General features: G+C 42.2%; 1 protein-coding gene across 1 annotated transcript; it reads left to right on the forward strand.

Moving 5' to 3' along the window:
* The first annotated feature begins 872 nt into the window (after nucleotides 1-872).
* ctnnbip1 (catenin, beta interacting protein 1) lies at nucleotides 873-27201 on the forward strand. Its single transcript, XM_085394253.1, has 4 exons — nucleotides 873-1013; nucleotides 12873-12987; nucleotides 13483-13573; nucleotides 27068-27201. Exons 2-4 carry the CDS (start codon nucleotides 12892-12894, stop codon nucleotides 27124-27126), a joined length of 246 nt encoding a protein of 81 aa, XP_085250379.1. The 5' UTR covers nucleotides 873-1013; nucleotides 12873-12891; the 3' UTR covers nucleotides 27127-27201.
* Nucleotides 27202-27624: the final 423 nt, after the last annotated feature.

Raw genomic sequence — 27624 nt, forward strand, 5'->3', positions numbered from 1 at the left:
TAAAAGCTATACTTGTGTAGATATAAGTATAGCTATATGAAGCTATAAGGTTCTAACTTGTAGTTAGAGACTCATTTATACTTTAATAGCCATATGTATGATGATAATATGTTGAATGATAATACTAACAAAAAAGAAGATGACGATGACAATGGAAATAGGAAATAGGATGATGATGATAATGATGGCTATTAGTATTATTATTTTATTTTATAATGGTTATAATTATTGTTATTAACTACGTTTAATTTATTTTTTCTTCTCTCTCTTGAGCCAAAAACTAACAAAAGTAATGCCTGTGTTCAGCTTTTACGCACTGCACATCAAATACACCTTCAACATTAACCTGTGTTGTTGTTTTTTTTATTTGAATGTATGTTATTTGTATTTAAATGCACAGTTTGTCTGTCTTGTCCTAATTTGTCCTGTTGTTTTGTTAGTGTAGTATTGAAAAAAAAAAGGCATAAAGAGTCTACACCACAGTTAACCTCCAAAATAAAAATAAATAAAATTAAACAAACTAATTTTAAAAAGAAATAATTAATAAATAAATAATTTTATGCTCACAAACTCACATGAATGTAATTTAACTTGAGTTTATAGACCTAAACGAATATATTATTTTACTATTTATGATTCCTTTAACTTATGAAGAGCTAGAAATACCTTCTGTACATTCTCACTTTTTGTATTAATTCCGGCATCACCTTATTTATTTCTTTAAAAAGACCAGCCATACAGAGATCCGAATTTACCCTTTGGTGACCCGGCTGTCGGACCCAGACCACGTTTCACGGCTCAGACTCCACTGATGAGTGTGCAGTGATGGCTGAGCCGGTGGCGCCCCTGGTGGCCGGCAGGGGTACCGGGGAGCCAGCAGGAGAGTCGCTGCGTTGAGTCAGTTCGCCGTAGCTCTGCCGACTGGAGGGATGTGACCCCGGAACAGGACGCCCTCCTACAACAACACACCATTCAAACAGAGCACAGAAGAAAGTAAACCTGGACCAGGAGGGGTAAGCACAAATCTCCAGTTTTCTTACGAGGGAAACGTTGTCAGGGGGTTTAGGAACGATGCGTGTGCTCGAATCCCAGCGTTTGCACCTCTGGCGGAGCAGCGATACCTGGATGGTGTTTGCACCCATAGGAACTTCATTCAGGCTTTTGTCTGGGGCATGCTAGCGAGCTAGCTTGGTTAGCATCGCCCGCTTTGCCAGTGTGTAGCGCCTGGTTGTTGTTTTCCCTTTTGGTGGAGACTAAATGAAGCGGGTGTTTACGTTAAAACAAAAGCCACTCGGAAGTTAAAGAAACGAGTGTGGTCCGTACATTTTTCCTTCCCGTGAAGGATATAGCTTAAGACCCGCATCGAAAACGGACTGAGGCTCGCCGCTTGCTAGCGAGAGCGCTGCTACAGTTTGAACAGTCTGCGTCCCGCAGCATGACAACGGAACCAGTCCACGGTCGTGCGTGCCCACCTCTTAGAGAAACAGCTGTTTTTATTTCACTCTGGGTTTCCGGGCATTTCTGTTGCTTTATTCACATTTGGGGAAGATTTAAGAAGACTTGTAAATGACCCTGCGATATCGTAGCTGTTTGAATCACTTGCACTCACGCTCACGATGTTCACAATATTGTTCATAACGTGTCTCAGATAACGGCTCCTTCTGTTTCCTGCTGGAAATTCCATGCGGTGCACAGTACATTTGTCCCAGTCCCCAAACACCCACCCAAAGGCAATGCTTGGGCTTGGAGTTTAAAATTTAAACATGAAGCTCCACCAAAGCGTTTTTGGCCACTTTCTTGTGTTCAAGTTTGCTTTTCACATAACCCACAAGCCTGCTTTTCTATTTTTGGATGGTCTCACCCATGGATGCATTGTGCCACACCGTCAGTTACCCATGTCTGCTTACACCACCACCTCCTCCTCCTACATGTCAGAAAGCTGACAATTCCTAGAGTGGCAAAGCTGGCACCCTATTGGGAGCAGGGCATTGATGAGTGTGGGTGTTGGGGCTCTGCCACATTGGCAAGCACACTTGAAATCTCCTGACGAATACCAGTCACGGACCGCAGTAATGTAAAGCCTGCCTTAGTTTGCACATTCTCCTAGCTGTCTGGATTTCTCAGAGAGATTAGGACCACTGGCCTCCTCGTGCTCGCTGCTCTTCAGCCTCCTCGAGCCCCGAGGGGACCTCATCAGCTGCCTGCCAGCAGAGTTTGGGAGGCAATGCTGTTTTATCTCATGACTGCTTGCTCTGTGTTTGGCACAGCACTTGTCATCCTGTCAGCATTAACCAGGCCACGTAGTAGACTTTTGTGGATTGACACCGCAACACTAGAACTGCTTGCGTCTACTCGTGGCTTACACGCCCAATCTCATTCCCAGTGAACACCAGATTAGATTTTTTTTTTAAAGAATTGGACTTAAAAACACTGTTTTATGGAAGTTAAGAGAGATGCTCATGTCTGTCTGTTCTATTGTTCCAAGCACATAGATCTCATAAATCAGAATTTAGTGCCCTGCCTTTAACGTTGGTTCTTTTGAAAATCTTGCAGCCAGTGCCCTCGAGGGGCCATCTTAAGGCAGCAGCTTCCGTTTCAACTTGACAAGCTTGACAAGTTCTGTGATCGTAAAAAAATAAATAAAATTATTTATTTTGTAATATGGTACAGTCTGTGGGAAAAGTGGCTTTATCGAATTAGACGTAAGAAGACAAAACCGCAGAATCAAGTCGTGTGAATTTTAATGTAAAATGTTTCTGCAAAAAACTTTTTTTTTTAAAAAATTCAAAGGAAAGCCGTGACATTACAGATGTAAATTTGCAATTAAATTCTGAACCATCTAGGAGGGGAAAAAGTGAAGTCGGGATGGACGTAAAGAATTAGCTGAAGAATAGTTGAATACATGGAGAAGCCCTGCTAAAGCTTGAACACTTGGGCAGGGTTGAGTTCATGCCTCACATGGTGACAACAAGACATGACCTACTTATCAATCATGTTCCCACAAACTAGTTCACGGCCATTGTCCCCCATTTACTGTCACCATTGTTGGGAACATTGTACATATGAAGAGGTGACAGCATGCAGACAGACACAAAGTTCAAGTCGGAGCCTTTCGGCTTGTTGTGTCGGGACCTCGATCTGCCCGTTCAATAGGGATTCAATTCTCTGGGTGTCAAGTAGACTTCCTTATGTGGGATGTTTGGCTATGACAATTTAAAATTTTCACTTAACAAGGCCCGAAAACTCTCAATAAACCACAAAATGAAAATTACACTATGTTGATATTTAATATTTAATCATCTCAGTGCATGCTGCATCCCCGTTGTGTTAGTATAGAATTCACAAAACTGATAAGATTGGGCTAAATTTGCCAAACTACAGTGTTGAATGGCAACATTGTGCCGCCCTAATTCCAGTCGGCTAGTTTTAATACACGCAATGACCCATTGGTAGAAAAGAGCATGTGTTCGTAAATGTGTGTACCTGCAGCAGCACAGCTGCTGTGCAGAACCAGGCCAGGTTGTTGGCAGCTCAGCTGGCAGCCACACCAAGCTTACTTAGGTTTCTCACACATTTGCTCGGGATGTTGCAGCAGCCCGTGACTCCATTCAAGTTATTTTACAGTCTCGGCTTTTCCTCCCCCAGTTTAAGCTGTTGACCTATCAAGAACCCTATGCAGTTGAGTTCTGCTGGCCAGAGGAATTTGATTTGTAAATCAGATGTCATGCATCATGTGAGCAGCTGATTGCAGAGCCAGTAACAGTGGCAGCCTCCGCCCTGCTTGACCCTCAGCAAATGTGAAGACCTATCACATTGCATCCTGTAATCCCTGGCAGCAGACCCTCATTGCACTGTTAGGCCAGGCCAGAGTCCTGAAATGGTCTTGAGAAGTTTATGTTTCTCAGAGACACTAATGGGTACCAACACACACATAATCACAATTCAACACAAAATATTCAGCATGCGAGCAATAGGCCTGTCTCTATTTTTAAAGTGGCATTACTGAATGTGTAGTGGCTTTTAAGAGATGTGGCACTGCAATGACATTTGAATCAAGCATAATCCCATTTGCTGGAGTGGGAGCAATCTTTAACTGTGCACTTTTAGCAAACATTGGTGACAGTAGTCATTTTAAAGTAAGGCCTTTGCTTGTTATTTCCATCTTGGCAAGCATGACACGCGTGTCCCATGTTTCACCCTGATAACAGGAGAAAACGCACTGATGAAAAAAGCAGTACAATGTGATCTGTCATTCTGGTTGTTTTACGTGCAGACACTAGTGGAAACAATAATTGCCTCCATGTTTTTAAAAAGTGTATATATAATGTTAGTGGTGCACTGCAGCCTCACTGCAAGAAGGTTTCTGGTTCTCGAATCAAGTTTGCATGTTCACTCTGTGCCTGTTAGGTTTTCCTCCCACAGTCCAAAGACATGTCTATTAGGTTAATTGGTGATCCTGAGCTGAATGTTGATGCGAGGTAGATAAAAAGCTTAAAATGTGTAAAATACTGAAGGAATGCATGATTTGAGTACATATTTCATAACACGTTGAACTACACAGTTTAACGTGAGATTTATTTTCCTGCACGTTTATCATAACTTGATTTAAATTTTAATCTGAAAAAGTATTCATAGAGACCTTTTACTAATCCAACCAAATATGAGCTCAGAGGTGGGCGATAAAGCCCAACAGTTATATCATAATTTTTCAAGGAAATTTGCAATAATGATATTTCTGAGGACAGTTTTATTGATGTTTACAGCTTGCAGGCAACAACATTTATTAGTGCAAACAAAATCGTTCTTTTGAAATGAGACAGACTACGTAATTCAAAGTGCGAATCTGCTGAAACAATGTGCCAGCAGTAGCATTATGGTGCACCAGTAGGGCAGCAAGGACAATATAGTCACATATTAAAGCTGAAATTAAAAATATTTCCTACCTGATATTTTTCTCTGTTTGACCAGCTGCTTAAAGCCCTCCTTTTCCACAATGCAACCCCATCAGTAATTTCCCTCCAATGTTTGCTCTTCCTGTTGTATGGAGTGCACTTAGCCGGCACTCCGGCGATGCTCGGTTCAGTCATTTGTTTACTTTTGGGTTGCACATCAGCAGCTGCTAGCATCTCTTCACACACCTTCGTAGCCTGGTTTTACACGACTGTGTTTTTCTTTTGCTGTGAGTGGTGAAACAAATTTGTTGTTTGTTTGTTTTTGTTTTTTTTTTTAAATGACATCAGAAACAGCAGTATGCGACATTACGTGATGGCAGAGCTTCAGTTCATCCTTTGTCATTTTTTTTTTTTTTTTTTTTTAATAAATAGGACAGGGGGAATGAATGAGAGAAAGAGGGGGAGAGAAAGAAAGAAAACAAATTTGTTGTTTCCACGTTTAGCGCGAATAGTTTTGTGGGTACTAAATAGTCATCGGAGGCTGGCGTGCAGCTCCTGCTGTCAAAAACAGGATCTGGCCTTGTCTGATTGTTGCGTGCACTAGATAACATAAACACTTTACATGTTTAATATATTATCGATTGATGTAACATGACACTGTTTTGTCAGTTTTCTGCCTGTACTGTCATGGATGGTATGTTGTGGCACAGCCCTAGTATGACTTACTGCAGAAGTCAGAGATACTTAGTCTCTTACCACATGCAATCAGGGCAGGGCATCTCAGTACTTTTGTTCATGTATAGGCCGATCTTCAGTTTAAGCTAAACCTCATTTATGTTACACCCTGATACCTGTAAATGGGGAGTACCCATTAAATCTGTTTATTTTATTGAAAAGGGACAATGCACTTTAACTGTTAATGACCATTTAGGTACATCATATAAATGGGCCAGATGTATGCCAATCATTACACCAGCATAAATATCCCACAATGCAATGCAGTAGTACATGAAAGAAATTGCTAGACAGAGATTAAGGCAACTGAGATCTAAGTCAGTAGCTCTTCCTTTGAAGTGTTTAAATATATGGTTTCACTTTGCTAGGCATAATATACTTTTAAAAATTTTCCTAATCTTTACTTGGTTAATCTTAAACGAGGTTGGGTTACCATGGTAACATATCTCCAGCCAGTTCTCAAGTAGTAATGTGAATGTACTAAGTAGTGCATCCGTAGAAATGTATGCTAATAGTAATTCACAGGATAGGCTGAACAATGGCACATAGCTTGGGATTTCAGATGCAATGCCACATTAATCAAAGACATCAAAGAACTTGGACTGCGACTAACTGTTGTGTATGCCCACGCCATGCTGCATAACTGCCCTTGTTATTTGAAGGTTTAAAAGTCATAAATTATAGAGGGTTGAACTGAAATTGTTAAAATGAGCACTGTAAGGATACACACTCAGTACAACTGGAAATTTTAGTCCATTTATAGGTCAGTCATGGACAAAACAACTCTTAAAAATCCATAAAATAGAGACAAAAACACGATAAAATTCCAGGCATTCTCATTTTTAGACTCTTTAGTTTAGTTTCAGTGATGATTTAGTTTAGCTCCACTGCCTAGAGGGGCTCAGAGAGCCTGATGTCTCAGCTCAGCCCAACAAGACAACACTGACAAAAGCACAACACAGGCAGAGAGGGGGGAGATTATAGCTAGATCAGCACAAAAGAAACCCTTTGATTATGTCTGGAATATTAGCCGTATGTGTCTGGGGCTGGCTGAGTATCCCTCGAGGGATTACCGTAGCTTTGAGCCAGCCCACCTCTAGAACCTAACCTCGGGAACATACAAAGGAGTCTGACAGGATCCTTATTGTGGTCCTTGAAAGGATTTGAGACGTTACACAGCAGAGCACACCAGAATATTGCTAGCATGATCCTAGTAGGCAGCAAATATCACTATGCCTAACCATGTTTATATTCGGAGCATTTCAGCAGAGCAGGAGACAGTTTTACTCCTATATTGCATCTTTAATGTCTGAATCTTTTACATACATATACAATCATTATGAAGTTTTCTGTTTTAAATCTTATGCCTTATTGTGCTGATTAAAAGTATCAACTTTTGAAGGCATGTTATCTAGTGGTAGACACCAGATGTGTTGTCTACTCATGAATCACAAAATTAATGTTGAGATCACAGCAGTTGACTTTCTTTCGAAATAAGAAGATTTAGGTGAGCTAGCAGCTAGCGATGGTTGGACTCCGGTGCACGTATTTACAGTATAGAAAAATCTGGTCAAAGAGGCGTTGCTGAAACTTGGAAACAAAGCCTATGCGAGAAAAACCAGGATGTGGAAAAAATAATGATAGACACTCTGGACAGATGAGTCAGAAGTTTAAAATATTTGGTTGTAAATTTATGGTAGAAGAAGAGCTAAGAGCACTACAACAGGCAGCGCTGAAGAATATAGATTCTTGAAGGTTTGGGTCTGGGGTTTTTTTGGCAAAGAATTGATCAGAATTAGTGGCAAATGCAGTTCTACTGTTCATAAGTCTGATCCAGATGCCTCCTGGATGATATTGTTAGTGGTTTTCTGTGCATGTTCTGAAAAACCAGAGTAGAACAACCTGCAGGTTTTTATCTATCACGATTGATGGGTTTTATTGACCCCCAAATTAATTTGTGCAGTGTGATAGCAATCCTGAGCATGTAGTCAGATTCGTGAAGATTTGGCAACGAGAAGAGCCGACAACAGATGGCATGGCCCCCATGGAGCCCCCAGCATCAAGGAGTCATTCTGAGATAACATAAAGAGGCAAGACAGACTAAATCCACAGAAAAGCTGCAGCAGGCACTCTCGGAAACGCGTAATGACCTTCGTGCGAAGGACCTTTCAAAGATTGATGCTGTTAGAGGCATAAGGTGGTCACATCTCACTTAGCAATAATGTAAGTTTTGCACTGTGCATGAAGTCACTGACTGAAGTTTGATGTGGCTTTTTTATTTGTCAGATATGTAAAAGTAAACCCTGCATGAAATAAACATGATTGTTTGGACACACATTGTTATATGGTTTGAAAATCATCTCAAACTGGACTTTACCCTACGCTGGTGGGTTGTTTGGTTGGTTGTCTGTTTTATTTTGAACATGTAAATAAAATAAAATACATTGTACACAGTAAAATTAAAAGGGAAAAAACATTAATTTGGCATTGATATCTTAGTGTTTATCAATTTAAAATTAGACAATATACATATAGAACTACATATTCTGTTTTCTGCTCTCCCACTGTCACTTGTTATTTAAGCTTAGTTTAGCCTTCACTGAGAGCATCTACAGAGTACATGTGAATTATTGTTGGGTAATTATCAACGTGGCTGGAAAATCAGTTTGTTTAGTAGGATTGCATGTGTGAAACTACTCGATCTATAAGCATCTTCACAGCGTTAATTACAGCATTGTACATTTTGTAATCCGGTTCAGTTTGTACCAGAGCTGTAATTATTTTATTTTATCTCTGTAGCTGCTCTGCTGCCCAAAATAGTCATCTGTGAATTAATCCTTCTGCTCTCTACCAGCCAGGAGAAGCAAGGATGAAATCCACAGAAGATTCTTTTTTAAGTGACTCTCAAACACATTATGATAATGTAAAAAATATCTCTGATCGTCCTGATTTACATTTTCCACATTGTTTCTCATTTCTGTCGAAATTGTCCTTATGGGACTATGCGGCATGTTTGTTCTTCTTACAGCAGATATTGCTGTGAATGTGAGATAAAATAAAATCATTTCAGGCTGATAAAAATACAAATTGTAACTCTCTAAACAGTAGTGAGGCCGGGTAGACATGGTGCTAAATATGGACAGTTTTTAAACTTCAAAAGGAAACATCAGAGGATCTGAAATGCCTCAGTCATGAAAGCAGTAGGCCTATTTATACAGATGGTGAATTTTGAATATGTCGGTCCAGCAGCAGGAGGGGGAAAATGGTTACATTGTCACATCTCAAAATATGACAGACAACTGATGGGTCTTTGTTCCATCATCATTTCAGCCTTCATAGATCTCAAGACAACACTTTTTGGCAATTAGTCTAATGTTTCACTTCAGACGCTCTCCTCATCCTCTACTCTTTGTCTAGTCATATTCAATGACTGTCATATTCCCAGTGTGCAGGCAGATCGGAGCTCCTGAGTTTCATTCATTCTTCATGCTGCTCGTCTACGTGCTGGTAGGTCTCTTTCCGGGAGTCTTAGCTCTTGTGTTTGTCTGAGGTTAGGTGCTCGGAGAAGTGATCAAACGTGTCGCTGCTGCTGATCTAAAGACACTGACACCTCCCCGGCACCCTCTACCAACATCCTCCCTCCATCACTACCCCCATCCAAATAAATTCACACAAGATCACCGCCAATCCCCTGAAGGTTTACTGAGCAACCGAACTGATGCTGGCAAGCTCGTCTCAGTCTTTTCATGTCTTTCTTGCTTTGAGTCTTCTGGAGCAGCTCTCCAATTAAGCTACAGCTGATGCTCAGGTTGAAGGGAATAACTAATGTATTTATCTGCTCCTTGTTCAGCGTCCTGCTACTTCCTTTAGCTGACAAGGAGACGTCAAGTACTAGCTACTTGCAGTAAACAGTCACCAAAGATTGCTATAATTACAAAGTGCCAGAAGCATGGTCTCCAGCTGCTCTGATCTGGATGAATCCACATGCTCACAGTGGCAAACGCTAGCCAGTGGCCTACGGTACCCCATTCATCCTCTTTCCCCAGGGCTCTGGAAAGGGGGAACAGCAAGCCAGCTCCTCAATTAAATATAACCCTACATCAAACAGCCTGTCAACATGCATTAGTGGTCTTTTGTATAGATAAGAGGCCAAAATAAATTGCAAGTGCTATCATAGTCACTGAGGCTCTTATGAAATATTCTCAGAAGAACAAATCCTGCCATGCATGCTGATATTTTCTCTCTATTAAATCTTTTTTTCCTCACATAATTTATCCTTTTTAATGATTTATTTTGCTCTTTTGTGTGAATTGTTTCTCTTGTGTGTTTACCCTTTGCGGTTAAATTCAGGGTTGATATGAAGACGTGCTGTATGCTTGTCTGGTTGGTGCGGCATAAAAGAGATCTAATGTGACAGCAGCCGACCTTGGCGTGTGTGTGTGTGTGTGTGTGTGTGTGTGTGTGTGTGTGTCATATCACAGCAGAACCTTTTCCTGTCACACACATTGGATTTGGCAGCTCCTTTTATCACCTTCTTTTTGCTCCCGGTTTTTTTTTCCCCCTTTGCCTGTTTTTCGCATCTCTGCAGACTGACAGTGAAAATAGGTCATTAGTTAGATGGAGAATAAGAGATGGAAACAGGCAGGGGCGAGCTCTGTGTAAAAACTGCCATGCAATATTAATGATGCTGCAAAGAGCCAAACCTGCACTTTAACTATATGAAGTAGTCTGGAAGTACTGGAAGACTGTGGGTGTGGCTGTCCGATATATCTATATATCAGAACTGCCTTATTTTTTTGTGGCAAAGCAAACAAGGTGCTGGAAAGTTTCCTCAAAGATTTTTGGTTCATGTTGATATGATGACACAGTGACGGTGACTGTGGAGGCCATTTGAGTACAGTGAACTCACTGTCACGTTCAAGAAACCAGTTTGAAATTATTTAAGCTTTGTGAACTGTGGTCATTAAGAGTTGGACATTGTCATTGACATTGTCATGAACAAAACTCAGGTAGGCTGTTGAGCCTAAGAGCCTTGATTATATTCTGTTTCGACACGGACATCTGAACATATGTTTGCCCAGTTTGCCCCAGGAACCTACGCCAGGATCCTGTTTGTGGACTTCAGCTCTGCCTTCAACACCATCCTTCCAGACCATCTCCGAGGCAAGCTTTCCCAGATGAATGTGCCTGATCCCATCTGCCGGTGGATCACTGACTTCCTGACGGACAGGAAGCAGCACGTGAGGCTGGGAAAGAATGTCTCGGACTCCCGGACCATCAGCACCGGCTCCCCTCAGGGCTGTGTTCTTTCTCCTCTGCTCTTCTCCCTGTACACCAACTGCTGCACCTCCACCCACCAGTCTGTCAAGCTAATCAAGTTCGCAGATGACACCACCGTCATTGGGCTCATCTCTGACGGGGACGAGTCTGCCTACAGGAGGGAGGTTGAACGTCTGGTGTCTTGGTGCAGCCACAACAACCTGGTGCTGAATGCCCAGAAGACAGTGGAGATTATTGTGGACTTCAGGAAGCACACAGCCCCACTCCCCCCCATCATCCTGACTGACACCCCCATCACCTCTGTGGACTCATTCCGCTTCCTGGGTACCACCATCACCCAGGACCTGAAGTGGGAGCCCACCATCACCTCCGTCATCAAGAAAGCCCAGCAGAGGATGTACTTCCTGAGGCAGCTGAAGAAATTCAACCTGCCAACACGGACGATGATGCAGTTCTACACTGCAATCATCGAGTCCATCCTCACCTCCTCCATCACCGTGTGGTACGCTGGAGCCACTATCAGGGACAAACAGAGACTGCAGCGTGTTGTGCGCTCTGCTGAGAAGGTGATTGGCTGCAGACTCCCATCTCTGCAGGACCTGTACACCTCCAGGACACTGCGGCGTGCAGCCCGGATCTCAGCTGACCCTTCTCACCCTGGACACAGTCTGTTTGACCTGCTCCCCTCAGGCAGGAGGCTCCGGTCCATTCGCACCAGAACCTCTCGCCACAAGAACAGTTTCTTCCCCTCTGCTGTTGGACACATGAACAATAACCACATGATTGTCCCCGCCACTAACACATGACCCTACGCTGTGTCACTGCATCATTTCATGTTTGGCACTGATCACCAACTGCACTCATGTATATATCTTTCTACGTAGCACTCATAATTCTTATTCTCATGTATATATCTCATGTATATCTCATGCACATATCTTTCTTTCTACATAGCACTTTAATTCTTATTGTCTGCACTGAAGCACCGCAGCAATTTCCTAATGTTGTAAACCTCAACATCTGGCAATAAACCCATTCTGATTCTGATTCTGATTCAGTAGTCATTCCTGTTATACTTTAAAATCTGCGGCCTGTTGTGGATATATATTTGGTACATTTTTTTTATCTAAATTTTAATCTAAATGCTCAGTAGAAAGATCCTGATGGACAATGCTGATGAAATTTACATAAATCGTACCCAACCAGACCGACCAATGCAATAAGTACAATGAAGGCCAAGGTGTGGCACAAAAATATTCTCCGCACCATTACAGCACCACCCGCCTGGAAAGCAGGATGGATCCATGCTTTTGTGTTGTTTGTGACAGTTTATGACTCTACCTTCCAGATGTTGCAGCAGAAATTGAGGTTCATCAGATCAAGCAGCATTTTTCCAACCTTCTGTTGTCCAATTTTGGTGAAATGAAGCTTCAGTTTCTTGTTTTAGCTCACAAGAGTGACACGGGGTGTGGTCTTCTGCTGCTGTTTATTCTCACCTGCTTCAAGATTGGAGGTGTTACACTAACAAAGATGCCCTTTGACATACCTTGACCTTAGCTTTTGAAAAGTGGTTGTTTGAGTTACTGTTGTCTTCCTGTTAGTTTGAAGCAGTCTGGCCATTCTCCTCAAAACCCTGATATCAAAAAGGCCCAGAGAACTGCCACTAACTGGATATTTTCTCTTTCACTGACCATTTTCTGTAAACTCAAGAGAGAGGATCAAGTGGGGAAATTCCAGTAGATCAGTCAATTTGTGTCTTTAGTTTGGTCAGGTTGAATATGCAGAATAACACAACTGCTGAAGATACTCGTTGAAATGGTCTAATCTTTATTGCCTAATCACTCTTTGAGCTTGGCTCTTGTCACACTGTGTCACTGAAACAACCCAGTTGTCTCATATCAATACTGTGTTTGTGTAACTGATTTTCACAGATCTTGTGTAATGCTGATGTGTTTGTGTGTCCAGAGCCACAGGAGCAGGGGGGATGAACCGCGAGGAGGCCCCGGGAAAGTCTCCTGAAGACATGTACATCCAACAGAAAGTGCGGGTCCTGCTCATGCTCAAGAAAATGGGATCAAATGTAAGGAGACACATTGATTACCGCAAAACTTTGCCATTTGAAGTTTCAGATTTAGGCACGCACAACTCATGCACACTGTGGTTATTGCTTTAGTTGGCAAAGACACACATTATAATAACCTGAAATCCATTCCCTAGCCAAACCTTCAACTGATCTATGCAGTTTGCACAGGTCATCACCTAATAATGATGTTGTTAGAGTGAAACAACAACAGAAGATAGTCCTCAGTTTATTTGGCACACATTTTGTTTGTTCAAGCAATGTGTGCTAAAGGAGCAGAGAGAAGAAAAACAGATCAATTTCTTTGAAATAATTAATGTTAAAAATCAAAATATTTTGGATCTAAATTGCCTCATGGCTGTTTCTGGGAGAATTGCTATGTTTCATTAATCAGCATGTTGAACAGAAGTATTTGACTTAGTCTTTGAGGTCAGTATTTCAATTTGTTTTTACTTTTTTGTGATTTTTAAAGTGACTTTGTTCACTCCTCTTCAGCTTACGCCGAGTGAAGAGGCTTTTCTCCGAAATTACGCAGGTGTGGTCCACAGTCAGATGAGCCAGCTACCGCAGCACAACATAGACCAGGGTAAGGCTGTGACACACACACACAGTTTAACGGTGCAGTCATTTTAGCTGAAGCATTTTTTTATTAGGAAATATTTGTTCATGTAGTTGCAAAATACATTCATGTGAAAAAGTTTTCTCAGCACTTCATGCTGTTCTGTGAAAAATGAACTACGCCCTTACTGCTTCCATAGAAATTAACAGGGCAAGTAGCCACTAGGTGCTGATAAACAAAAGCACTTTATTAATTGATTATAAAATCAGATCTGTTTGTCAGTTGGCATTAATTTAGGTCTGGAGCATTAGGTGTTTAACACACTGCCACACTCTTCCCTGGAAGAATGTCTCACTAAATTCACCCCAAGGTCAGACTGTTCAATACAGAGAGAAATTGCAAAATATCCAAGAGCTACACATCAGACTCCGCAGGTCTCGGTTAGCATGCTAAATGTTGATGTTCATGGCAATACAATTAGAATAACACTAAACAATGATGGCTAGAAGGGTTGCCAGCAGAAGGCCTCTTCTCTCTAAAAAGAGCTGGGCAGCATGGTGTAGGCTTGCAACACTGCAGCTGAAGAAACCACAGGACTTCAGGAACAATGTCCTTTGGACAGATGAGACCAAAGTGCAGATGTTGGTACTCTAGAGTCAAATGCGAGGCCATATCCCTGACAGCTGAAGCTTGGCCCCCACCGGGTCATTCAACGGGACAATGTGTTGCAATGACCCAGACGAAGTCCAGACTTCACCCACATTGAAAAGTAGTGCCAGGGCCTTAGGAGAGCTGTACATGAATGATCTCTGGCAAACTTCAATGAACTGAAGGAACTGTGTAAAGAAGAGTGGGCCAAAATCCCTCCACAATGATGTGAGAGACTGTTGAAGTCATACAGAAAATAATGACTTAAGTTAATGATGCTAAAGGTGGTTCTACAAGCTACTGAACCATGTGGTGTGCTTAGTTTTTCATAGGACTGCAGAAAGATGGTTTTGGCACGCCCCAGTAAGTTTTATCCAGGGTGAAAAGAAAATCACTGTTATTGTAAAAAGACAAATTTTTAACTATCTTTGTTTATCAAATGGCAGCGAAATTCATAGAGATGAGATGAGGCCTCATATTCAACCCCCAAAGGCTCAAAAACCCTGTTGTACTCCTATTTTGCATATCAGTATAGTTCTAATTTTCATAGTTTTTTGTAAATATGTACAAATCAAAGGTGTTTATGGCAGCGTGCTATTGCTAAACATTTATAAAACATTAGCCCACAGACACCACCCTTAGAGGAAAAAATGCCCGACCAAAAACAAGGGGAAAATCCCTCAACACACATCATCCTTTACAGTCTGCACCCCAGCAGGCCGAACTGGTTCGCTGACTGTGCACAGGAGGCCGACTCAGCAGCCCACCAGCGCTGCGAGATTACTCACGCCACAAACAGCATGACTGGCTGGAAACAACTGACTCATCCTCAGCTCAAGCACATCACTAGTTTCTCCTCTGCTTTACTTAATGGATAATATTTTGATGTTTGCTCTGTAAATCACTCTTCATTACAGATGTAACCTTACAAATGCTGGTCATGCCTTGTCAAGACAGCAGAGGATGCTGTTGAGCTTTCTAAACCTGTCTGTGGTGCTCCTGAGCTTAATCCACCTGAGGGCGCTATATTTAACAAAATGTTATATGTGAAAAGGCACTGCAGTTACCTAAAAAAGCAGCAGCATTGTTATTTTATTTATTTATTTGTGAGTAGACTTTAGCTCAGTCCAAAAACACATCTGCGAGCTCGGAGTCCCGCTGTCCTCCTGTGGTGAACCTGCTGGGGCTCCGGTCTTGCTTTGCCCCTTATGATATTGGGTTCCCCAGGGGAGCTTCCAGCTTGGAAAATTGGCTTTGATGCTTCACCCAGAGGGAAGTGTTAGGTGTCCTTGTCTGCGTCCTTGCTCTGTGGGGAAACAATCATGTTTGAATTTAGAAACATCACATTTTCTGCGTCGAAGGGATTAGGCTGTGATTATATAAGGTGTTGAGTAAGGTGCGGGTAAAAGGTACGACGTGCTGTGCCGCGCCGTGCCGCCGAAGTACATTGACATTTTGTTAATCGCGCCCTCACTGTGCAGTGTGGGACGCGACATTGAATTTTTAATATGGGTCATTGCATCACTGATGATGTGTATTTCATTATTAGACTGCGTTCCTTCATCAGGCAGCAGAATATAAAGAACTGCAGCAGACAGGACGTATGATCGTGTCATATATTTCAAACTACAGCACCCGAATGGGAGATCAGTACTGGTTTGAAGTCATTAATTTATGATGTACATTTTTCTTTTTTTAACTGCAGTCTAGCTGTCAGTTTATGCTGCTGTGCTCGCCGCCTCTCACTCCATGCAAAGTCTTTGCTTTGTCAATAAAGCTAGGAAGAGTCTCATCAATTATGGAGGAATATGGCGCTCCAAGTCTGCATTATACATCACAGAAACGGACACATTTAGTGTCATTTGGCAGCATGCCACTTCCTCGGTGTGCCAGTGGATAATTTGTGGTCTGCACTATGTCTGAGGTATTGTGATTAAGCATCGTGCAGATTGCTGAGAGTTAATCTGTTTTAAATATTGAGCGCTGTGCTGAAGGACAGCGGTTTGTAGGGATCAGCACACATGGGATCTTTTCAGTTGGTGTGAAGAGAAAGTCCAGTATTTGATCTCATTTACACTTGGTAATTGGGGAGTAAAAAAAGATGAAAGGAAGTATATTTGTTGCCTGGTAGTGAGTCACACAGCAAGCTGATAAACATAGGTAATTATGCTAATTTTATTCATACACTTTGAGGAAAGGGCGTTTGCACTAGAATGTATTTGAATGTGTATTTCTGCTGCTAGACAAATTCTGAACACCTGTACCGAGAGGTTTGACTCATGCTGTACTCTATCTAGTTTGCACTGCTCACACTTCATTATAATGACAGGAGACCTGTACCATCCCGCCGGATGAACCAGCAGAACTGTCTGTACCAGCGAGTTATCTTCAGTTGTTTGGGGTTTTCTTTGGTTGCTAAATGAGATTGGCAAGGATGTCAACACTGTTACTAAAATGTTGCCATAAGTGAGGGTGGGTCAAGCTGGCAGTTGCATCTCCATAAACTTCTGGTTAATCTCTGCAGCAGATGCTGAAGCTACAGCTTTAATTATTATTCGCTTCGTAGTACTTAAGGGGTTGATATTGATAACGTTTTATTAATACCAGCATCATGATCATGTTGAATTATAGGCCTCTTTTTTTTTTTCAATCTCCTTATTGAGTTTTTCTGTCTGGGGAAAAATTGGTCTGCCCATGTTCTCAGCGTCGCGAACGGGTGACACGGTCATCAATACTGGTTTGTGATTATGTGAAACGCAGTGTAGTTTGACCATGCTGACGCAGGATGCTCTGATACCAGCACCCTCAAGGGGTGTCAGCATGGAGCGATAGTGTCACACATGGCGTCATAGATCAGGTGGTGGGGTGCTTAGAGGGCGCTGCGTGCACAGTGGAGTAGTGAATGTCCTCTGATGTTATTCGAAATCAAGGTTAGGTTGTCTGCAAGACATCTCCTAAGGTGTAGCTCTACTGATGTGACTGATCCATCAGGGTTGCTGTCTGCTTAGCACGTTCTGGTGCAAAAATGATGTGCAGCAGAGAAGTGTTCAGTCTTCATCATGTCGAGTGGACTGAGTGGGAATGTAGCTCACATGAGACTCATTTTCTCAGACTCTGCTCAACTGCCAGATTTTTTTTTACTGGTTCTTCCTTGTGGGGGAAAAAAAACAACCAAACAAAAAACAATAGAAAATCAGCTTTCTGCCACTCATATTTCTTGTAAGAGTAGGGGTCACTGGATTTGCATTTCAGATAGTTTTAATTGGCTGATTACCATACATGCAAATACAGAATTTTGTTTTGCGATTTTAATCAGGCCAAAGAGGAATTCTCTGCCGAAGGCTCCGTAGCTGAGACGGGGTTTTTTCCACACAGCTTTTTAATGTAATGCCTTAATGAAGTTGTTTTTTTTTTAATCTGCATAGAAGGATAATAAGCTGTGCTTAAATGCTGTTACCATGTTTGGCATTGAAGTGAGAAATCCTGAAATTGTGTTTTTTGGCACTCCCTTTGAGTGTTAATTGCCACTTTTTGACTAATACTGAACAATAACTGTGTCTATTTAAAGCGAATTAACACGTTATGATGCAGAGACCTCGTTGACACACTAGTTGACGCGCAGTAATACAGTGGTTGTCTTTGTAATAGGGCTTTTTATTCCTCCTCTTTAGCTCTTTTATCCACAGCTTTCTGTAATTGGCGTCATGTCACTTTAAACAATACGGTTTGTCAAAACGCTCATAAAGGCAGCAGTCTCGGGGCTTGTTATCCTTTCTGATTTGACGAGGGAAGTTTATTCCTCCCAGAAGGATGCTGCATGGCCTCAACAATAGAGGTGGAGGAGGAGTGGGGTTGCCATGGCAACCTCAGATGTCCCAGGAAAGCTGACCTTCCCTTCTGGGCCTCGGTGGTGTTGTGACGTGCTACACTGGTAGGAGTGGAGCAGGTGTCATGAAAGGGCCAGGCTGGGGTGCTAATTGCACAGCCTGGCTGTGATGTTCAGGTCTCTTTCTGTCTGTCTCATCCATTCATTCACCGCAGCCATGTTTGATCAATATATTCAGACCAGGTCAGAGCACTGAGCAAACCCCCTCCCCCCGCTTTGTTTGGCTTCTTGGCTTGGCCATAGCCGTATTGATCCTGGCTTTATCCGATTCCTCACTGCAGCATGAGTCTGCTGCCCAGCACTCAGATTTATTAAGTACCACGTCTGCCTCAGTTTCTCCTTATATCTCTATTCCAAATCTGCCAGAAGGTGTGTTAGAGTATGTCTGAAAGAACTGCTTTATGATCTCCTTAACCAAAACTGATTTTTAGTTCTTTTCTCTAAAAACAAATGTTGTTACAAACAGATCAAATCTATCTGTACAGTTTTGTTTATAAAGGATAGCATTAAAATAGTCTTTTTTTATTTTTAAACCACAAAGTTTTTGAGCTTTATTATCTTGTTTAAAAAGACCGTTTAAAATTATGTTGTTGTAATAATTACTAAGCAGGAAGAAGTGCAGGGCTCTGAGCCGACAGACCCACTGTGTTTGGTAAATATTTTGAGCTGGACCACACACACTTCCCCGCTGTGTGTCACGCTTCTTAACTCGCCCCTGCTGTTGTTGAGTTTGGGGGGATGATGGGTGTCCCACGCCTTTATCCCCTGGCCTGACCCTGCACAGATTGTGACCTGAAGTGTTGCTGGTGCTTCCTCGCTGCTACACTAGAGTCATCATGTAGAGGCTGGAGACACCCTCGGGAGTGCAGCTTGGCGCCTTTGACATCAAACAAACTTCTTTTTGGGTTAATTCACAGTTTTCTTGTCCTCTGAGGTTTTTCTGCAGGCCTGTGTGTTTTGCAGTTAATCCCAGGCAACCACATTTTGATTTGTAGTCTCAGAGAAGCGAAGAAAGGCTGCTTGCTTATGAATATGTTCATGTGAACGCATTAATGTTCTTATTTTTTTTCTTTTGGTGGGCTGAGCACATTTACTGTCACTGTATTCATATAATCCACCATCCGGTGTTGTGCCGCTCTCGTGTGGCGAGGAAGGAGCCAGTGTGAGGTGGGTGGGGGAGCAGGAAGGAGAAAGGGGGCTGGACGCAGAGCTGCAACGAAACAGACCGAAAGCTTTTTGCTCATAGGCCGCAACGGGAGTGATGCAGTTGTGATTTTTATCTGTCGCTAGGCAACAGTGTTGAGGGACCTGACGTTTCCATTTTGTTGGCGTGTGTGTGTGTGTGTGTGTGTGTGTGTGTGTGTGTGTGTGTGTGTGTGTGTGTGTGTGTGTGTGTGTGTGTGTGTGTGTGTGTGTGTGTGTGTGTGTGTGTGTGTGTGTGTGGCAGGGCAAAGTGCTCAGATAAAGCCCTTCCATCCATCTGTGGAAGTATTTGGAGAAACTATCGGCTGCTTTATTCTGCCCAAGTTGCTCAGAGCGTGAACCGCCCGCTACACAATAACGAACTCCCATCACACAAAATAATTCAGGCAGGCGTTTATTCTGATGAATGGCTGTTATTACACGCTGCTGCACCAAAACATGATCCGTGCTATTCAGCAGAGGTGTAATTCAGGTCGACTCTCCTATTGTGTGGTATTACATAATTGTCTCTTTTTCAAGCACCATTTATCCCCACCTGGTGTCTCAGAGCAGATGAGGTTTGTGTTATGAGCTGAAGTCAAGCACCATGTTTCTGACACTGTTTTTTTCTTTCTTGTACGGTAGTCTCTTTTGGGTAAGCCAGGGAGCTCCCATGGGCGGGGGAGCTTGAAAGATCACATTAACCCTCCGCCCCCCTCAAAAAAATCTTGATCTCATCAAGCTCCAGGATGACCTGAATGCGCTATAGAAAGATGCAAATTATTTTCCCAGAGCGATAGCAAATTAAAAACAAAATTCTGCTTTTTTGGAGGGTCTGTGCCGTCTGATGAGGAGGGTCCGCCCTTTGTGCCAAATACATGTGAAGGCTCACAGTCCCTGGCCTACTTTCATATCTCCATAATAGGGCTGGGCGATATGACCCAAAATTCATATCTCGATATTTTTTAGCTGGATGGCGATATAAGATATATATCTCGATATTTTTTTTAAGCCATAAAGTAAGAACAAAAAGAGAGTTCTTAGTCAAAGCTGTGTCCCAGATGTCACACAGGCACTTTTATTAACATAGAGCAGATGTACATAAAATTTACTCAAAAATAAATTATGAGCATTTATTAAATAATAATGCTCCATAAATAAAAGAAAACAATGTTGTTTTTGTGCATAACAAAAAGCTCACAATTGTGCAGTCAAAATGTAAACTAAAAGACGCTGAGCACAATAACAAAGACAGATTTCACAGCTGCTCTGTTCCCAACTTGTACTGCGTGACTGACAGCCTGGAGTTTGAAATCCGCTTCGCAACCGCGTCTCTTAACAGGTGCCATTTATAGTCCTTATACACAGTAGGGTAATATTACGTTGAAGCACAGTACGTATAACTCCGCGAGGCTCAGCCGTAATGCTCCGACAATCCATCAAGCGGTGCAGCTCCGTAGCTTACTAAAGTCGTACTAAAACATTTTTTGACAGATTGCTGAGCGCCGTGTTCCACATAAAATCGGTTCGCGGCCATCAAGCACAACCAGAATTCATACATAAGGCGCGCTGTCAACTTTTGAGAAAATGAAAGGGTTTTAGTCCGTGCAGCCCCTCTGGGCTGCATGGCGTTAGCGTGGTTAGCTCGTTAGCGTGGTTAGCTAGCTAACACGTTGACGCCGTCCAGCCCCACGCACGGGGCGATGCGCAGTAACTCGTTAACGGAGATTTGCCGTGTCCATCTTGTCGCTTCCTGCAGGTGAAGCGATGGGGGACGAGGAGTTGTGTTCAGTGAAGGAGAGGCGAGGCCGAGTAACATTGCGTAAAGACGAAAGTGGACGAAAGAGAGGCAAACCTGCGGCTCCACAAGTATAATTATAACGTAACATAGACTATATCGATATAAAGGATATTGTCACATCTTATATCTCGTATAAAAATATATCGATATTTTTTAAAAACTCGATATATCGCCCAGCTCTACTCCATAATAATTAAATCTAACACGCACTTCAGGGCTGAAGAGAAGAAAGGCTTTTTATAGCAGGCACACATGAGGTGCTGATAGAGATTCTTCTTAACCATTTGAAAAGGTGTGGAGCTCGGTGTTAATGAGATTTCTTAGATGTTGCTTATTAGATGGTTTTTATGTCATCACATGCTCATGCGTACTGTGGATGTAGACTATTGCACCTTGCTATCGTTTTTCTCCTCTCATCGTTGAGGTAGTTTTTTTAATTTAAGGTTTTGGGAGACATTAATGGGGTCTCCCACGTCATTCTCAAATGAATCAGGTTGGGACATTATCTTCCGCTAGGCTTTTTCACATGTAACACGCAACAGTAGACTTGAAATACTCTATTTAGCTTAGATGAGGGTGCTGCCTGCTTAGAGCTTGCATAAGGGAGGACACATGACCCCCAGTCACTCGTTGTGATTTAGCTAAGCCACTGTATTATCACATGGGTGCAAATCAGCCTCTCCGGCATCACTCTGACTTGAAGAGCTGGTGGAGGAAATGCCCATTGACATCCTATCCAGCAACAGTTATGCAGTGGTGCAAAAGTACTTGATAGTCATGTGACAAAGAAAAGACAGCGTCTTAAAAAACACAAAATCTAATAAGAATAAACAGGTATCTGCACCTCGAGAAGTAGCAGAGGGTTTGGAAGTTTGCTGTTTCTGCAGCATTCAGGTGTGTGTTAGCATGATGCCAAGGAGGAAAGCCATCTGTCGTGATCTTAGAGAAGCAATAGTTGCTGGTCCAACAATCTGGGGAGGGTTAGGAGGCCATTGCCAAACAATCATTGCCAGTGTGCATCCCAGCAAATTCACCCCAAGGTCAGAAAAACAAAACAACAAAATAAATAAAGTTTCATCTCAGCTTCTGCAGGCCTGAGTTAGCATGTTAAATGTAAATATAGCTTGTCTGGAAGCTTTGTCAGGAGAAAACCGCTTCTCTTGGGTTTGCAAAGTTGCACATTGAGAACAATAACCTTCAGAGTTGCAAGACCAAAGTGGAGACGTTTGGTTATAACACACAGTAACACATTTGCAGAAAACCATTTGCCCGCATCATTTCAGCACAAACAAGTCAAACCAACTGTCACCGCAGTGGTGGGGATGATGATTTGCGCTTGTTTTGCAGCCTGTATAAGTATTTAGAGTCAAATGTGAGGCTGTCTGACAGCTGAAGCCCACACTGCCTCATGCAGCAGGACAATGAATCGAGCAAAGCAAAACATCTGTAAGAATAACTGAAAAAGAAAAGAATTAACATCTTGCAGTCAAAGTCCTGACCTCAGCCTGATTGAAATGCTGTGGGGGGGGACCTTAAGAGAGCTGTGCATGAATGAATGCAAACACACATCAATGAACTGAAGCAATGATGTGAAGAAGTTGTGTTGTCCTGTATGTAAAACCTTAAAATTAAAAGAGGGAGAGTACTTCCTTTTTGACAACTAGATATTTTCTTCTTTGTTTAAACTCTGAATGCCGGAGTGCTTAATATGAGAGAACAGCTGAATATATGAGGCACTGAATTACCTTTGTATATTTTATTTAATGTTATGTGAACAGAAGTGGAAAATGTATATCCACTTATGAGAGTAAAAAAACACACTCGGTGGGTGTGTGTCCAAATCACTTGACAAATCACAGTTGGCAGCAGACTAATGAATGATTTCTTGTTAAGCAGAAGCCAGCTGAGAAAGTCCTTTTTGTGTAGCTGGCAGGATTCATTAGTTGACTCAACACAAATGAGGCTGTAATTATCGGTTGGTCCTCATTAAGGTGGCAAAATGAAACGAGCACAGAAAGAATAAAGGAAATGGTAAACACTGATAGTTTTTTCCACGAATTGGAAATCTGCTGGATTCTCACACAGTTTACTGGCAGACACACTTGTACTACAGCAGAGGACACTGACTGGTGCTGAAGCCTCAGATTTAAGTGTTATCATTGCAGAGCAGGATGTAGGAGGTCAGTGAGCCACTCAGGGTGTTGCAGTATCTCCAGTCAGAGTGCTGTGATTTCAGATTGAGGAGGGTGGGTTCCCACAGTAGGTGATACATATATGGCGATACACGAAATTACCTGCATGCACCAAAAGGATTTTCACAGCAGGGTATTCCCCTTCGGCTTTATAGTCACAGCTGACAGGATTTACAGGATACCGACGGGATCCTAGGACCTGTGGAAAACTTGTCTGGCTTCACACTTTGAACTCAAACGTGTTTTGGGTTTTCCGATAGCACAAAACATGTGGAAGACTGACCGGGATAGATGCATGTAGCTAGGGCTGCTCAATTAATCGAATTTTAATCACGATTACGATCTGGGCTTTCAACGATCATTAAAAATGACTGAGCCGATTATTAGCCCCTCCCTCATTTATCCGCGACACCTTAAAGCAGGGCTCTAGAGTGCGACCAATTTGGTCGCAAATGCGACCAAATTTTTCAGTGGTGCGACTAAAAATAAATATTTGGTCGCACAGGTGCGACCAACTGTTCCGGTAACAAAAAAAAAAAATCTCTGTAACTCTCCGTGTGGTCAACAACAGACACACATTATGCCCCTATCGTGGACTAAACCAATCAGAGATAGTCAGGGGCGGGACCTCTCTGATTGGCCGTGGTCCAGTTGAAAGTGCAGGTGGAAGAGAGAGGTGAGTAGCTTGAATAAAGCGATATCAATTCATTAACGGATTCCACACAAAGACCTAAACACGGAGCGGACCCAACACATCAGAATCAGCTTCGTCTTTCTCGGCTTTCTCACCCGACGGCCTGAACACGGACACGCTGTCGGAGCTTAGCGATTCTTCGGGTCCGCGCTGTGTTTACGTCTTTTTGCGCTGATTCTGAGCTGCAGGTTTTGTCTCTCTCCAACCAAAATTCACCGAGCCAGCAGCAAAAGAAGCAGCAAACTGCGCTTCACATTTGATCAATGTCGTCATGAATTCCCTCTGACTTTTGCTGTTTTGCTTCCACCACGATAAAAATCACACTTCCTGCACAGCTCTCTCTCTCTCTCTCTGTACTTCAGGAACAGTTTCCCGTCTCAAATCTGTTTTCTGCATTATTCATTCGCTTATTACCCACCAGTCTAGCGTTGTTTACAGCGCTTTTTCTTTTTTCACTTAAATGACCTCGGACAAGAAAGCCTAATTTCTGCTGTTCAATACTGAAGAAATTTAAATTTCTTAAAATTATGCAAAATTGCAGAATATTTTTAAGGTTATCTGCTATAAAAAGCCAGACCAGGAAAATCTCCTTCATGTTTTCCTGTGTTTTATTCTCAGTTACTTTCACACAAAGGCATCTGCTGTGATTTTCACAATTCTGATGAAGTCTCATGTGTATCAGTACTGATAAATGATCAGAATTATAATATTTCTGACTGTCTGAGGCTAAATTGAATCAAATCAGGACTTTGAGAACCGGAATTGAATGGATTATAGAAATCAGTGATGATACTCAGCCCTAGTGAGCAGCCTAGGCCTGAGAGAAGTGGATGTACTGTAGCTGTGGGTAATAAGAAAAGATGAAAAGAACTATTGATAACTTTTTTGTTAAGTTAAGGCCTGATCTGTCTGAAATTCATAGCCAGTGCTCTGACACGGTGCCATCAATATTTGAATGCTGAAAAAGCACAGTGTATCCAGAAAACACGGCCTTACAGCAGCAAACAGGTCGTCAGAGGAGGCCAAGATGATGATTAAGTTTTTAACATTTTCTACAATATTGACAAAGCACTTTAAGCACAAGTTTGTTAGTTAATAATTTAGAAATTAATATTGTCTGTATGGACTTCCCCCCCAAAGAAAGTGCACATGTAAAACTGCGGTGTTAAGCGATGCGGTTGAAAAATTTGAGTGCGCCTAACTTTTGTGCCGGTACGCCTAACTTTAAAAATTTAGGCGTACCGGTGCGCCCATGTCAAAAAGTTAGTCTAGAGCCCTGCCTTAAAGGCCGTCTGTGAAAATATTGTCGGGCATAAACCGGTCCGTGGCGCAAAAAAGGGTGGAGACCGCTGATTAAGAGGACCCGAGGGAAGCTCGGAAAGCTAAGCAGAAGTTATTTGGAGAGTGACTGCCGTTGGTTGAAAAGAGAGTTTAAAAAAAAAACTTCAGTGGTGTTGCACACTATTTTATATTATTTTTTTAAAGTCATTGTTAACCCTTTAAAGCCGGTCAGAGCAGCACGCTCCGTTTTGCGTAACTATTTTTAAATCCCTGTAGAATCTGAACCGTGTAAGCTAGCGCAATAATTTGTTTTGCATATGAAACCGGAGGAGTTGTACTTACATCTGATGCCATCAGCTTGTCCTCGGTCACGGTTTCGTTCCACATATAGCTTTGCAAAAATTGCATAAAAAGCGCTTGCAGGAACAAAAACATAATATTCCAGAAACACGCTTTGCCGTTACTATCAGCTGTTCGTAACACTTCCCACAGTGAAATGATGCACATTTGCATCATAGGATTGTTTTTTGTTTTTCCTGCAGTATATAAAAATTGCTGTATCTCCAAAATAAAACTATGAAGACACTCAAAATAAATTTCCTGTGGTGGGAAACTATTTTTTTGCAACTTTATTTTATTTAAAGTTTTGAGGGATAAACCTCTTAAATTTCTCCAAGTAGAAATATATGTAAACAAAACAAAAACGATTTTCAATTTTTTTTGTAGTTTATTGCACTTTTTTGCAATTTATGTAATTACTATGGACTTAATGCATACATATTATTAAAATATGGGCTATAACAGTTGTATTGATGTATAGCAACTTGAAATGCTCCCACAAATGGCACTACAGCATGTAAAAAAAAAATAATAATATAAGCTCTGGTGGACTTGGTTCTATGGTAGGTCTTAAAGGGTTAAATAAATATCGTCAAATAATCGTGATCTCAATTTCAGTGAAAATAATCGTGATTATCATTTTTGCCATAATCGAGCAGCCCTACATGTAGCTAGAAGAATGCAATTTGATCCCTCACGGCAGAGAGCGGCCTTGTTTTTTGTGCATGCAGCCCAACAAATGTTTCGCAGACTTGACTTTGTTGTAAATGCATCAGGTAACTTTCATAAGTCTCTGCCCGAGGCCTCTTCTCAAATCTTTCATGACTGGCGCAAAAGTTCCTTAGTATTTCTGTATGGTTGTGTTTGCACTTACTGCTTCTGTGCCTAGTCCAATATTTAGACCGACTCTAAGAAAAGGCAACAACACGTTTCCTGTTAGTCAGAAAAGTAAATAGTTTCTTTTAACAGCTTATCTTCTGAAGCTGGAAGTAAAGTTTCCTTCCCAGTTGATAATAAAATCCTTACCTTTTTTGGTTTTCCATCATGTCCTGTCCGGGTGGCTACTAGAGGTGGGAAATATAGCCTCAAAACGATGTCCCGGAATAAAGGAAATTTACGATTATGATATTTCTGACAGTCTGAAAAAGAAACTCTAAATAGCTTTTTATCGATGCTTGCAGCTTGTGCAGGCGGCAGCATTTATTAGTGCGAACAAAATGAAGGGCATTTTCCATCCTTTTCCAATGTGCTGTTGTCACTGATGACATACTACTTCATTCAAAGTGTGTATCTATTGCCACAAGGGCCCAGCAGCAGCAGTGTTACAGTGCAACAGTAGAGACACGGCATAAGTCAAATGTAAGCGCACAAGTAGCCCAAGTAGTGTTTTTTTATTTCTTTTTTATCCTTTCTATCGTACTTTATCGATCGATGCTGGTGTTAGATAAAAAGCATGTCACATTAAAAGTCTGTATTTGTGTCTCACGTTGATTCTCAGGTGCAGAGGATGTGGTGATGGCGTTCTCACGGTCAGAGACGGAGGATCGACGACAGTGACCCTGGCTCCCGCGCCCCTCGTCCCACCCACCTCACCCCCAATCCCTCCCTGCACGTGATCCACACCACCTTTAATCTCCACAAACACGACCCCTGCTGAGCTCAGGAGAGGAGGTGAAGGGAGGATGCCTGAGAGGGACAGAAGAGGATGGGAAGAGACGGGGCGGGGGCTGCCTCACCCTCCACCCGGCCTTTTCCACCCCTCGACTCCTCCTCGTACAAGTCGGCGCACCATTACCTGAGATGCACTCAAGTGTGGGTCACTGCGGGCTGAAGCTTTGGCACCAAGGCAGTCAGTGAAAACACTCAGATCGTGTGGATGATTATCATTGGGTTTTTTGTTTTTTTAGGAGGGTTTGGATGTGTATCGTTCTGTTTGTATTGGGACTTCTTCTTTTTTTTAGCAGTGTTACATGTTGTATCTGCTGTTGCTGGTAGAATTGACCAGCGGGCTGACCGAAGCAAAGAGAATTATAGTTTTGGTCAAGCAGCGAGAGC

Source organism: Rhamphochromis longiceps, linkage group LG20 (genome assembly GCF_057381845.1).
Source record: "Rhamphochromis longiceps isolate RC_006_pf linkage group LG20, R_longiceps_female_GT1.1, whole genome shotgun sequence".
Classification (NCBI taxonomy): domain Eukaryota; kingdom Metazoa; phylum Chordata; class Actinopteri; order Cichliformes; family Cichlidae; genus Rhamphochromis; species Rhamphochromis longiceps.

Coding starts and splice junctions, on each gene's coding strand:
- ctnnbip1 (XM_085394253.1), top strand. CDS start 12,892: ATGAACCGCGAGGAGGCCCCGGGAAAGTCTCCTGAAGACATGTACATC. Junction 12,988..13,482: donor TCAAGAAAATGGGATCAAAT/GTAAGGAGACAC, acceptor ACTCCTCTTCAG/CTTACGCCGAGTGAAGAGGC. Junction 13,574..27,067: donor GCAGCACAACATAGACCAGG/GTAAGGCTGTGA, acceptor GTTGATTCTCAG/GTGCAGAGGATGTGGTGATG.